Source organism: Athene noctua, chromosome 5 (genome assembly GCF_965140245.1).
Source record: "Athene noctua chromosome 5, bAthNoc1.hap1.1, whole genome shotgun sequence".
In the NCBI taxonomy this organism is placed as follows: Eukaryota; Metazoa; Chordata; class Aves; order Strigiformes; family Strigidae; genus Athene; species Athene noctua.
The window spans coordinates 30,925,903-30,940,614 of NC_134041.1; the positions used below are offsets into that span (position 1 = coordinate 30,925,903).

Consider the following 14,712-nt stretch of genomic DNA (forward strand, 5'->3'; position numbering starts at 1 on the left):
AAAGTGGAGAGTACAGCTGACGATGCTAAAAGGGAGCACATTTATAGAGCACCAGCAGACACACGAATTGGGGAATGAAAAGCTGACAAGCTGTTGGTGACAATAAATGGTAAAATGGGAAGGAGCTGGGAGATACCAGCCCTGAGATTACCCATTACATCACTGTCCCATTTAAGAAGGGGCAGATACTGATGGCTACCTTCTACCTTGAAGAAAGCTTGTGACTATCTGCCTGGATTTCTCCAAGGCTTTCTATATGGTTTCCCACAGCCTCCTCCTAGAGAAACTGATGTGTTGCGGTCTGGACAAGTGGTCTGTGAGGTGGGTGGGGAACTGGCTGACAGGCCATACCCAGAAGGTGTTGGGAAATAGCTCCTTTTCAAACCGGCAACCTGTCACAAGTGGGGTCCCCCAGGGATGGATATTGGGCCCAATGCTGTTTAATATCATCATAAGTGATCTGGATGATGGGATTTAGTGTACCCCAATGAAGTCTGCTGAACGGGGAAGCGGACTCTCTGGAAGAGAGAGCCACCCTGCAGGAAGACCTGGATAGGCTGGAAGAGTGGGATAGCAAGAACCTTATGAAGTTCAGCAAGGACAAGTGTAAGGTCATGCACCTGAGCAAACATAACCCAGGAGTGCAGCAAAGGCTGGGATCTACCCGGCTGAGGAGTAGCTCTGTGGAAAGGGACAACTCGCTCAACACAAGTGAACAGTGTGGGGCTGCTGCAAAGGAAGCCAACAGGGTGCTGGGGCTGCATCAGCAAGGGCATCACCATCAGAAAGAAAGAAGTGGTTATCCCACTCTCTACTCAGCGCATGTCAGGCCACACCTGGAATACAGTTCTCAGTTTTGGTCCCTGCTATACAAAAAAGATGTGGACAGGCTGGAGAGGGTCCAAAGAAGGGCCACAAAGATGATCAAGGGACTGGGCAGCCTGCTGTGAGAGGACAGGCTGAGAGACCTGGGTTGGTTCAGCCTTGAGAAGAGAAGGCTTAGGGAAGACCTTACCCCCATGTTCCAGCATTTAAAGGGTGGCTACAATGACGATGGAGACTCCATTTTTACAAGGAGTCACATGGAAAAGATGAGGAGTAATGGGTACAAGTTACTCCTGGGGAGATCTGATTGGATCCAAGTGGAAAATTTTTCACAGTGAGAACAATCAGCCCCTGGAATAATCTCCCCAGGGAAGTAGGTGGTGGATTCCCCACTGGACACTTAAGATTCAGCTGGACAGGGTGCTGGGCCATCTTGTCTAGACTGTGCTTTTGCCAGGAAAGGTTGGACCAGATGATCCCCTCTCCACACACTTCATGCATGCTCTCCAAAAATAAGAAGTACTCCATCATCAAAGTGAGAAAAGCACATGTGAATAGTTGCTTTGTGTTCAGCTCAACCCTACTGTGACCTTTAAAAAAAAAGATCGGTTTTCCACAACACTTGGGTTGGGCTCAGAGCAGCCAACAGTTTGGAGAGCTTATGGTTCTGAAGTGAGAAAAATGAATGACAAAGAGGACAAATATAACTGGGAGAAGGGAGCCACAGACATTCCAGTTGTAGAGTCTCAGTTTCAACACTCTTCTGAGGGTAACAATGCTGAGGTTTTCATCTCTGTCCCCACTGCTCAGATGTCTGCTGTTTGCAATGCTGCATCAAAGGTAGCAACAGCAAAGTTAGCCCATATTGCAAGAAAGCTACAGAAAGGTGGAGGAGGGTCTGGTAGCCCCAGCAGCAAGAAGCAGAGATGGAAGCTCTGGATTTTATTTCGTTCTTATCAGGCAGGGCTGGTATGAGCAGCAGCACAGCTTCACTGCTTCAAGAGCCCCGGGCTTTGTTCGCAATCACTCCCACTGGCTCATGCAGCGTGGGGAAAATGTCACTCCTCCCCTTCCCTCCTATGCTCTAGTTTTTATCCTCTGTAAGCGGAGAACAGTTTTATAGTCCCCCTTTGCAAGTGACAGCCATGAAAAGCGTATGGTCAGTACTGCAGGTGAGTTACAGCATGGAAAAAAAATTCACCAATTATCAACATTTCATCATATTAACTTCCCAGGAACTTCCAAGCACTCTAATTGACGCCTTCAACACACAAATACAATGAATTCAGAACTAACCATCAAGTGTGAAACCCACAATGCAACTGCTAGAGATGTCACTCTGCCACTGCAAAACAACCAACCACCTATGATGTACAAAGAACTGATAATGCTATGTAATTCATTTGGGGCATCCTGCCTACTTCACCCCACAGGAGTGCCCTGCACTCCCTTGCAAGGATGGAGTTGGTCATGAAGGAACTGGGCATCTCCAAAACCATCCGCCAAGTCAAAGAGCTGCAGCCATGACCACACTGTCATTAACCAGAATGATAGAAATTACGATGATCTGGAACAAACAACTCCAAAAGCAATCTGTAAGCAAGAACTATCTGCTGAGTGCTTTGTCGAGAAGATCAAAAATAAGCCTTTTCACCCAGTCTGCAGACAACAGGCAGTCCACAGAGCACATTTGCAAGGAGGCACAAATAAGAGTAAATCTGAAGCAGTTGAGACATGCTGGCAAATAATCTGCAAAGAGAAATAAAATGGGAAAGTCACTGAGTCGTCTCTTTGTTGTGGATTTTTTTTTTAATCCTGTCCGGCTGGCTGTAAGAGGAGTTGTTACTCCCTGTAGCACTGGGGGATACAGCACACCAGACACGCATGTCTCTTGTCAGGGAGCTTATTTGTAAAGGGCTTGGAGGCCCTCTGCAGAAAGGTGGTACAGCAGAGCAAGGCAGAGCAGAGAGGCCCTCATTGAATATGGATGCCCACCTGGCTGCTGAATATAGATTAAGATCTCAAAGGCTCCTTTGCTTCACTCATGATCAGATACCACATCAGTGACAAAAGAGCTCCCCCAGAACAAAGTGACAAGTGTGGCCATTTCTCACCAAATGTGGCCAAACCAAAGTGCATCCCACGACGGTGCTGGGGGACCTGGCAGGAGGCATCACAGCCCCCCCTCGCCATCATACACACAGCTTCATTCAAAAGCAGTTCCAGCTACTGAATCCCCAAACACACAATGGGCGCAGCCATTTTACATCTCATCTGAGACACTCCCTGAAATGCTACAACCATTAAAGAAAAAAAAAATAAAATGCTTCCACACTTTCACGCTTCCGACGTAATATTTCTCGGGCATGTTTGTTGGCATCTTGCTATCCCTCACGATCTCCCCACAAGCCTTCCTGCATTGTGGTGACGTGTCTCCCTGCTTTCCTCTTCACAAACCGCCTACCTCCAAGACATTAATCCTCTTCCTAGCGTTTTTGGCTTCAAACCACCTGATCCAGCTTGAATGCACAGGGCCCAGGTTTTGTGTATAGCCAGCAAAAAAAACCTGCCTCCATTGAAAATGTACACTTGTTCCTTCAACACCCTTCTTATTAATTGCTATAAAACTTAATTTTATTCATCATTTGTTATGCCTCAAAATTGGAAGGGAAAAAAATTCAAATTAAGTGAAGTGAAAAGATTTCAGAGATGGTACAGAAGGCTCCTGAAGGAGCTGAAGAAAACTCTCAGGAGACTGGGAATGCAGCGCTAACACAACCTGAAAGAAAGAAGATCTTAAGACAAAGAAATCTTGCCAAATTGATCCTTTAATTATAACATTAGTCGTTTCTTTCAAAGATTTAGTGCAAGAGCTGGGGGTGGGGGGCAGAAAAGACTTAACATCACCAGGATGAGTGGAAGCAATTAGGAGGATTTAAATTACTCTCTTGTTTGGTACAAGGCAGATGGATTTCATTTTTCTTGCCATGATGTTCAACTTCTTGCTCTACCATCAGCTTCCAGAGGTCTTCTCCTTAGCAGACCCAAGGACCCAGCCTTCCCAGGTCAGGCAGCATCCCCTTCTACTCCGCACCCATTCAGCTATTGCTGCGGACTACAAATACCAGTGATTATAGCAGCTTTGTCACCCTGGAAAGGGGCTGGAAGTATGAGACTGGATAAGGGAAAAGAGTTCACAAGAGCTACAGGTCTACCCAAACAGGACAACAGATGCTGCAATGAATGGAGGAGGTGTTTACCGCAGGGACTGAGGAAAAGGAGAGAGGAAAGAGTCAAAACACAGCCTGTCTGGTATCAGAAACTCTGCATGAGTCCTCAATGTTATACCTCCAAGCACAGCTTATTTTTTATCTTCACTCTTTCATCTTCTTGCTCCCAGCAACAAGCTAGACATAAGCTGTCTTCTTGCCAGGAGGAGCAAGGCAGGTAGGACCTCTGCATTAGCTAGAACAGGTGAGCTGTTGTCATTACTGGGGTGGCATCACTGCCACCACGGCACCATGCATGCCACAGGCAGTAAGGACCAGCCAGCACGGCTCCTGCCCTGTCTCTGCTGCTCTGGAGATGCAGCATGAATGCACAGATCCAAATTGTTTTACACAAGAAACAACTGAATAAAAAACCCCCACCATTTCACAAAGAAGGGAGAGCAGACCTTTGCAAATCTTCAGTATGGTTCATGTGCAACTTTTCCATCCCCCTGAGCTAAAGCCAACTGACCGCAGGGCACTGCACAAAAGGGGCCAGGGGTGGAAGGAGGTCCCATCCACCCCTCCTACCCATCCCACAGCAGAGGTGGCTGCAGCACGTGTTTCCCCCTCTGCACTCCAGCACTTCTCCTTGGGAAGAGGTGCAGAGCTGCAGGTGTACCCTGCCTCACTGCAGCAGGGTGCTGGGTGACACCAAGCTCAGGCCACAGGACAGCAGCAGGCAACACTTGATATGATCAGCATCTTCCCAAGGTCGCAAATCCACCAGCTGCCACGTGTCAGAAAACAGGGCATTTCAACTGATGCTCCACCCTCTCTTGCTCCCACTGACTCTCTTCTGCCAGGATTATTTCGGTAGCTTGTGTAGCTTTAAAAGCTGAGCAGTCACATCTCCTTGGGCTTCATACCTGCTCTCAAAGAGGAACAGGGCCAATTTTTTATTTGTTTTCTTTCCTGCTTTCAGTTAGAATTAATTGATCAATAATTTCACCCATAGAGGGGGAAAGTTAATAGACACAGTAATAAGTGCCAAAGCCCCAGAAGAACTGACTCTCCAAGCCCTTCCTGCTTGGAGTGACTCCATCTCCTCTTAATAGTGTTGCATGCAATTCCAGTGCGTGTGTGCGTGTTAGTATTTAGAGAGAAAAATCGAGGAGCCTCGGTATGATGGAAATAATTTCTTTTCCTCTCCCACATACTTTGTGCTTAGGAGCAGATGGATCCAGGCTGTTTACATCACGGAGGTCATGCCTCAGCTTAACAGTTGGGGAACTGACTGTTGGGAGAGATGCGCATCACAACCAGAAGACTGCTAAATCTGGGCTCCGGCAAAATTCTGATCGTGGCAAGTTAAACATACAAATGTCCTCCTGCTGCCTCTTTGCATTCAGGACTTGCCTCGGGTGTTTGGTTGTTTCCTCAAAGAAAACCGCTGCTGAGACGAAGTGAGGGCAGAGAGGCAGCTCTGCAGCAGCTCACGAGTGTGATCTTCAAGAAGAAGGCTGGAAATCCCAAGTGGACCTCATTATTCAACAGTGCAGATGGTGCTGTTTGCAAGCAATATGGGTCCAGGTTTCTGTAAGCAGGCTACCAGGACTAGCCACTCACTGCTGCGCCCCAAGTTAACAAAGCAACTGTGATTTCAGCTAGCTGGGCACGGCTGCCTGCCTTCCCCCAGAGCAATGCTGTAACACTGGGAAAAGGTTTCCTTTGCATGGAGGTGTTTCCATGGAGCTCATCCCCAAAGTGACCTTCTCCTCCCAGCTCAGCCCTGCCGCAGCATGTACAGGGAGATCCAGCCAGACCCTGCCTGCTCATCCAGCTCAAAGGCTGGGGGATGGAAAGGTCACCCTTCCCCACCCGCAGCAGAGCCAAGTGCTCTCTTCCAGCACAAGAAGGTTGTGAGAAGTGTTAAAAACAAAGCAAGCAAAGCGAGGAATGAAGCCCTTCTTATCACAGTCAAGGGTGCACATTGTTTGCCTGCAGAAGTACCTTCTCCCGTCTCGCATCGCACCCCTCTGTGGCTCTGGAAGCAGCTTTGGCAAGAGGATGCTTCACCGCCAAGGTACTACCATCCACTGAGCTGCAGAGGATATCAGTGGCTGTGGCCAGGCAGAAGGGCATGTGCGGTGGCCTTGCCATCACATGGCAGAGCCCAGCCCCCCGCCTCCACTCACCTTGCTCAGCCCTCCAGGAAGCTGAGCAGTTGCGCTTTTCCCTAGGTATCTGGCACGCCACAAGAGCATCTCCATTGCCAATTAGGCCACCCACCCACTTGCATCCTTCCCCAATACAAACCCTATTAGCAATAAACAAACAGTTGAAATGCCAGCCGGCGCCTAGGAAGAGCCCTAGACAACTGCATCCAATTCGGCAGGCGTGGGAACAGCTGCCGCACACAGTCCTGGTGCAGGCGAGTCACCAAGCATGGACCAGGGCACAGGCTGGACATCCCACCAGCCACCCTGTGCTTCTCCTGCCAGTGGCTGGCTTGCAGGCCAGAGTAGTGCTACTTTGCTGTGTCCCCAGGCTGCTCTCACCATCACGCCAGCACCAAAAGCCTCAGTGTCCATAAAACCCACTATGGTGGAACAATTCAACACTGTAATAAGGGGCTTTTCCAGCTGCCTAGCCTCAAGCTTCCTAATTTCCCTTCTCTGGGCTTTTGTAGGAAAGCTTCTGCTTGACACTGACACCCAGTTGGACTTTGCTCAAATCCCCAAGCTGGATGTGGCATAAAAAATGCAAAAGCCACCCAACACTGCTTGGATGTCTTCATCCTCCATAAGAGCTCCCTCCCTGAAAGGCAGCACAAAGCCCTTCCTGCAGCCTGTCACCAGAGCCCAGACTGAGAGCTGGGGAAATTCAACCCACCAACAGATCCTGAAGCCTAGCTTGCCATTCCAGAAGCATTTCTGAAACGACAACCATCACACCTGAACTCAACAAGGACACTTAGGACAGCGACAGAGGTGGCCAGGGCCAGTCTCCACATTGATCCCTACACCAGCTGGCCGAAACAGTGCTATGGTGGCACTTTTTTTGCCATGGTAGGTGATAGGAAAAAAATTACCTGCTGCTGTGCATGGGGCATGGTAGTTCTGCCACCTGCAGCAAGGGCAAAGGAGTCCAAGTGCAGGACAAGACATGCTCTCCATATGCACCAGCCCCTGCCAGCAGTTGAGGATGTGCTGATGCAACCACAGTTCATTGTCATGGAGACAAGAAGCCTTTTTCTCTCCAAACCCAGCTTAATGACTTGGATTAAAACCTCCTTTCCCCTGGGAATTGCAGAACAGGGATAGTCGCATTGTCCCTACATCCCAGGCTTGTCCACGTGCATGCCAGGCAACCCTATCCTCGCCAGTCTTCATACCCCACCAGCGTCAGGCACATCCTCCCAGGCATGGCCTGCACAGCATGGAGGGTGCCCCACATTGCTCCCACACATGCCTGAATCCTGTCCCAACCCATGCCCACCACATTCCATCAGCCAGCAAATGCACATCTCACTACCCTGGACTCAAAACACATTTCCATAAGGCCCCTCCATGTCTCTCCCCTCCAGCAGATCCCAAACAGTCAGAAGATCAATAATGACCATTTCACACAGGTGACCAAAACCACAAGCTCTTCAGCAATGAGAAACAACAAGAAAGCATCTTCAAGGCTGCACCTTTCCCAGCTCATCAGGGAGTAAAGGAGCTAAACAGAGCCGGGGACCAATCCCTTGCTGTGGGGCAGGCAGGCTTGAAGGGGACAGGGGGACCCAAGCTACTGGGGTCCTGGAGGGCACAGCAGTACCAGGGGCCAACTTTGGGTCTCAGAGACATGTGACAGGCATAGCCCGAAGGGGAAGGACGGCATCTCACTTACCCTGACAGCACTCCCAGGACAAGGTTGAGGACAAAGAAGGATCCAATGATGATGAGGGGGATGAAGTACAGCCAGTTCCAGGTGGCTCCTAAGGCATCATTGGTCTGGAGGGGAAAAAAAAGAAACACATGTGATGTTATCTTCAACACCAGCACCAGAGGCAGAGGGAGGCTGCATTTGCTTCAGCATAATAGCAATTCTCTCTCCAGGCTGACCACACTAGGCTCCTCGGGGTGACGTGGCCATGCCTGCCGAGCCTTGATGGGCACCAGGTGCTGCCTGTGCAGGCATGCCTGCAGGGGAGCTCCTGATGTCTCTGAGCATCCTGCCCCAGCCACACTCTCTTCCACCACCTCCAGCCCTCACTGGGCAGGACCGCTCTCCTCTGCCTCCTCCTACCACCCCTCCAGGCATACAGGGGCTGTAAGACAGTGGTATAGTCAGAGGTGCAGGGCCTTGCAGCCTGAAATCAGGGGCATGGGGGCCACCCTGAACATGCCTCCCCCAGCTGGATTCGGTGCTCCCCTGCATATCCCACTGAGACAGGACAAACCAGCCCCATGACAGCAGTGCCTGACAAGCACAATGCAGGTTAAGGGAAAGATTTATAAGGTGTCTGAGGGCCAGGGAAGCTGATGACTAAAGAAGAGGCAGCCTTGAACAGCAGAAAAGGGGCTGGTGCAGACAAGCCCCACACCTCCAAATGGGTGTTTTGCTGATGGCATTGCTAAATACCTTGCAGACAACCTCCTGCCCCAGGCACACTATCCCAACCCCAAGGAACTAACAGCAGTGCAAAGCCTGACAGCTAAAAAGGGTGCTGGCAAGCCCTGCTCAGCGCCTCCAGCCATTTATTCACCGAGGCTTTTAATAAAGCAGTGCCCCCCTGTACCTCGCAGCCACTTCTCAGGCCCCATTTGTCCTCCAGTGTCAAGCACGGTGCACATGACGCCAGGCTGGAGGGTGATGCGGCAGAACGTGACTGTCTGGGGGAGGTGGTATCAATCTTGTTGCAATGAAAGACTCTTTCTCTTTTCTCTCTCTTCCCCCCTCTCCCCGTGCTAATTAAGCCCTCATCTTCGTCTGAGTCATTGGCACCACACCTCCTGGTCGGCCAGCGCAGGAGCCGAGATGAGGCTCTGCAAGGGGAGAAGCGCATCTCTGAGGGGGAGAGAAAGCCACTGCGCCGGAGTCTTCCTCCGATGATGACCAAGTCACCAGCAGGAACCTCAGCTGGGTTTCCCCACCACCCTGACACTGAGCCCAAGGCAGGAAGGGTGACATCAGCACATCCCATTGCAGGCACTGACCACAGCACTAGGAGGTGGGTGCTGTGGGCAGAGACCCCAGTGCTGAGGACCGCCTGGCACACAGCAGCAATAAGAACTCTGAGGTTGGGGAAAGAAGACTCAGCAGCCTCCTCCTTCAGCACCAGGGAAGCCACGTGTGTCTTCTCAAAGTCCTGCACGCCTTTCAGGATCCCCAGTAGACCACCAGCCCCCTTCCTTGGGGCCACAGGAGAGCAAGTGCAGGGAGGTGGGAATGATGTGTGGGAATCCCATACAGCCAGTGTTCATCACTGCCCTCCAGAGACACCCAGACCACCACGCTCTGCTCTGACAGCACCGTTTGCCACAGTGTCTTCAAGGCATCATGCATCCCTCAGCCCTAGCTTGTCTGGGCTTCAGTTCCCTGCCAAGTAGCCACTGGCTACCTGCCCCCTGTGCCAGGATTTATCACCTTTGAAACTGGCTCCTGCCCAAAACCCACGGGCTTTCCCCAAGGTCTTTGACACAGGGGATGCAAACCAGATGAACTGCTTTCCTACAGGTGAACAAGACATCTTCCCTCAGGGCTGGGCCATCACGACCCCTCCTTTGGCCTTCTCTCCAGCAATGCTCAGCAGGAGAGGGAGGGGGAGACAGGGATGAGATGATGGAGCAGAGAGCAATTTCCCCATGGTTATCAGCCAGCAATATCAGCAGCAGCACCCAGACTACCTCTTCCCAGTGTTTTGTGGACATGGCCAAAGCTGGTGGCACTGGGGACTTGCAATCAGGAAACCTGAAGCAGGATCTTACCAACATCCTGATGGGATGGGCTGTCTGTGATCCCAACCTCTACATGCATTTGGGTACTCAGCTCCCATGGGGGTGGAGATAAATTAGACAGATTTTAGGGGGTTTCGGGGGGTTACATGTCCAGCACTGCTAGCAACCAGCAGCACCAGGAGGGGCACTGCTGAGGCAGGGGAGGGGATGGGGAGCTGTGGTCACAGACCCCAGGTACCCAAGGACACACTGCTGGCCACTCAGGTGGTCCCAGACACCCAGGCTGATGCCAGCGGCCCCAGGAGCAGTGCTGCCCCAAGCAGACACAGGTGTCCCCTTGGCTGGTGTCAACTGGTGCCCAGCTCAAGATAAAATTGTCCAGGGCACATCTCAATGCTCCCTACAAAACCAGGAGCTGGTGATGCCCATCCAGGATGCGGTGCTTTCAGCCTGTCATGTGGTACCTGCTTGGCTGCTCCAACTGCCAAAATTTCTCATTTTATTCCCCAAGGAGGTAGAAGAGTTGCTCCAGTACCTTTACAGCACCCAGGCTGCAGAGGTTCTAGCTGGGGGGAACAAAGGGGCTTGTTTGGGAAAGATGAGGAGCATTGCACAGCTCTGCATCTTCCCCTGCTTCTCTAGCCTGTGTGGAAAGCATGACCACAAAGCATCCAGTGCAGCAGGACATCAGCACACAGAACAGTAGGTGTGCATACACACACAGAAGTGAGTGTATTCTCATCTCTTCACTCCCAAAGCCAAAGCCCATCTGCCCAGGAAACCGAAGGAACTGCCATGCCTGGCCATGTGTCCTGTCAGCCCTGGTGCTCTGACACACCATGCTCCTCAGCTGGAGGCCAGTGGGTTTGCCAGGAGGGAGGATGCGGACTGCCAGGGTCTTGCAGAGTTGCTGAGTCCAGACCCTCTTGTGTGACGCAACCTCTCACAGATCTTGTCAAGCCTACCTTGAAAAACTCACTATTCCCACTGGAAGATTCCTCAAGCAGATGCTTTAATGGCTGCTCTAATTTTCAGCCTAAATTTATTTGTGGTTATTTTATACACCGCTCTATTCTTTTGTCAGCATTGGCCTTTGGCTGAAATAGTTCTTCTCCTTCCCATTTCCCATCCTGATATATTTCCAGATAGCAATCATGGCCATCCCCAGCCTCTGCTTTGCTAGCCAAAACAAGGTTCCTCCAGTTGTCTCACACAATTAGCTCTCCTTCCCTATTTTATCTAGTAGCCCAGTCCCTGCTCCTGTCCAGGCTCAGTTCATCTTCCCTGGACACAGGAGACCCAAGTGATCCATTCTGATGGGTCTCGCTCCATGCCTGCATGATGCTACTGAGACTTTTTCCATCCTGCCTGCAAACCTCCCCCCTACTCCAGGGCACCACTGGCCTGCGGTCACCCTGCAGCCACTAGCTCATCCCCTCCTCCTCCACTCTGCTACTTTTGAGTCAGCAAGACCTAGGCTCCTTGGAGGTATCTTTGCTCTTCCTCAGCAAGCACATGGCTTTCCATTTCTCACTGCATCCCACACCTCTTCCTCCAGCCCTCAAGCACCTCCAGACTGGGGTAGCAGCCTCTGTCCCCCCAGCGCTGGGATGCCAGACGATGCTGGAAGCTAGAAAACCCATGACTCATTCCCGAGGAGCCCTGCTGGTCACCACCAGCCAGTATGTCCCCTCAAAACCAGTCAGCGCCATCCCGATGCTGCTCGCTTCCCTGCCAGCCTCGCAGAGCTCCTCTCTCCTCCTTCCCCTCTTTTCCGCTTTATTAACACTTTCCCATAGCAAAAGCTTTACTACAAAGAGCAGCTCTACACATTTCCAGGTCTCCGATGCCAGGTTAGCCTGGAGTGACCTACCTTTGGCAAACTCATGATTCATTTCCCTCTTTTGCCTTCCAAATCTGTTCCAAAATGGCATGCGATCGAGGTCAGGTTTACAGTCCTATTCCTGCCTGCCTTTTTTTCCCCTCCTCCCCCCGCTTTTAAATATAGGCATCGCATTCGCTATTCTCCAGTCAGATGGTGCCTCCCCCAACTCGATGGAGTTGTTAAAAATACTTGTTACCAGACCTGCCATTTCATGTGCCAGCTCCCTCTGAGCACGGAGTGGGGGGAAGCCACCCTGAGCGCTGGGCTGATGGGCACGATGGTCTCAGCACTTGGCTTCCTCATCAGCTGCGCTTGTGGCTGTGTCCTCGTTCCCACTACCCAGCCTTTTGTTGCCTCTTTCTTTGTGTTGACAAAAAGCTGGGGTGAAATAGCCATCCATGCCCAAATCTCCCCAGCTGTCACTTTAATGTGCCTTCTTCCATCTGCAGAGATGGGGAACCGCTCACCACACCTTTCAGCATCCTTCGTGAGGTCTGTCAACATGGCTTTTGATGGCTCCTATAGCACTTCCCAACTTCTTTGGCACCAAGACGTAGTAGTCTTGACTGAGAAGCCCCTTTTCCCATCCCTTTGGAGCATCATTTGCTCTTAATATCCCCCCGTAGGCAGTGGTTCATCACCTTGGTCCACTGTGCCTTCCCATAGGTTTTTCCCCTTTGCTGAAGGTACCAGGAGATCATCATGTGCAGAAGTCAGGGTAGACACAGGAAGTTTAATCCCCAAATTACACAAACACTGTAACTCCTTTAATGAAGAAATTCCAGGCTCCTTCCCCTGGTTCCCTGTGCAGCAGACCAGGTCCTGTCACTCACAGGAAGTGGATTTACTGCCTGACACCTGATCTTTGCTGCTTCTTCCCTTCCCTTTAAGACAACCACCGTTTTCTTATGCACTCCACCAGCCTAAACAACCACCACCCAAACTCCCCCATGCTCACCAGACCAAGAAACACATTTGCTACTGCCTCCAGGCATACCTAAGACACCAACACATGAACTTGTCAGTGAAGACTAAAGAGTGACAGCTTCCCCAAGCAACTATGCACCCAAGCATGTTTCTCATGCCAAGGCATCGGTGGAGACTCTCAGCCAGAGATGAACCGCCACACTCACATCTCAGACATGACCCTGCTGCCAGCAAAGCCTCCGAACCTAAAAATGACACCACTCAGGTGTGGGAGCAGAACCCTTGTGGGGTAACAGAGCTGGCATGGTGAGCCCCCACCAGCTCCCAATTCTCAACCACCAGCATAGGGTTATTTTTCTGGCAGCACTTATGTTGGATTTTTGGGGTGTTTTTGGTTTTGTTTTGTTTTGTTTTTTTACAAAGGGCGGGAAAAGGCACAGAGAGCTGCAAAAGCAGGTCTCACTTGGGGGGCCAGAAATCCAAAGAAATCTAAATATATACCCAAGTCGAATGCAAAGCACAAGCTCGCAGCCCACACGTACCCTCCCTCGGGCTGCGCTCACATGGGAAACTTTAGGATTTCTTTGCTATAGGGGAAGGTGGGAAAAAAAAGCCCAAAAAAACCCACAAATTCAGTCTCTCCTACCTAAAAATAAACAGAGAGCATGTTCTGCCTGTGCAGGGTGCCTTTAATGGCTACTCATTACCCACCAGCTTAGGGAGCAGGACCGAGGCTGCGAGCACCCAACTCACTTGGGGAGCAGCAAGACAACAGGGAGCTGCTGGACTTCATTCACACAGCAATCTACCCTCATTGTTTCTCTACTGTCTAGTAACAGGGCCGGGCTCCCACTTCAAGCTTTCCCTGGAGAGGAGGGAAGATTTCTGCCCCTTCCCAGCAAGAGATGTGTCCTGGAGACCTCCACATTCAGCTTGGCTAACATTAACAGCACACACTGGTGACCTGTAGGCAGTCAGGTCCCCTCAAAAAATCCAGCTGCATTAGGAGAGCTTCTGTGGTTTCTGTTTGAATCCAGACCAAAAGGGCACCTAACTGGATTGGGTAATATACGTTCATTACTGTAACCACCTGGCCATGATGTGCTTGGGGGACACAGTAGCACTGCGCTACAGGGTGGGGGGAAATCCACAGGACATCAGCACGGGTGGCCCCATCCTGTTCTCATTGTGGTCCTCTGCCAGGGATCTCCCATCCTATGGAGAGCTTCCACAGGGACCCACAGCTTTGCCTGCACTGCAGGTAGGCTCTAAGGGGCAGTGGTGACCAAACCATTCTAACCACTGCAGCCAGGCAGGAGAGGTCTGCTTGTCTCCCTGGCTGCAATGTTAGTGAGGCGGTTTGGGGATGATGGGGAAAGCCAGGATCTCAGGAGGCTTTGCCCTGGGTACTGTGTCTGCCTTCCCCAGCACTTCCCAGGAGCTTGCTGCCCTGCATGGGGGCAGAGCAGACCTGGCAGAACATCACGTGCAAAACCACCACAGCTTCCATGATTTATACAACAGATCCTCGGCTCAGCAACACCTGATGGTCTTTACCTGGTGGTGACACCCACTGTGACCCTCATGCCACCTCCCCCAGCATCACCTCTGTGACCCCCAACCTGATCCTCCCTGCAAACCACGGCTACACCCAGTGGAGAAACACATGCAGACTAGCAGGAATGGCCTTCAGAATTTTCATATCCCAGCAAAAAGGGGGGAAAAAAAATAATTTTAAAAAAAACCCACCTTACAGCAGATTCCCTGGCCTAACCAGTTCCCTCAAGAACTTGACACCCGCTGCTGCTCTCCCCAGCACAGTAACAGATCTCCTTCTTCCCTTTAATAGCAGTAATTTGATCTCCTGCATGCAGGGCCATGCTTCACTCCCTGCCAACCCTGCCTGGTATCCATCAGC

General features: G+C 51.2%; 1 protein-coding gene across 1 annotated transcript in view; it reads right to left on the reverse strand.

The window, feature by feature from the left end:
- CACNA1E (calcium voltage-gated channel subunit alpha1 E) overlaps window positions 1-14,712 on the reverse strand; it is a 113,717-nt gene that overhangs the window by 51,896 nt on the left and 47,109 nt on the right. Inside the window, exon 8 of the mRNA XM_074906927.1 lies at window positions 7,932-8,035. Within this exon, the coding sequence (XP_074763028.1) occupies window positions 7,932-8,035 (104 nt within the window). The remainder of the gene's footprint in view (window positions 1-7,931; window positions 8,036-14,712) is intronic.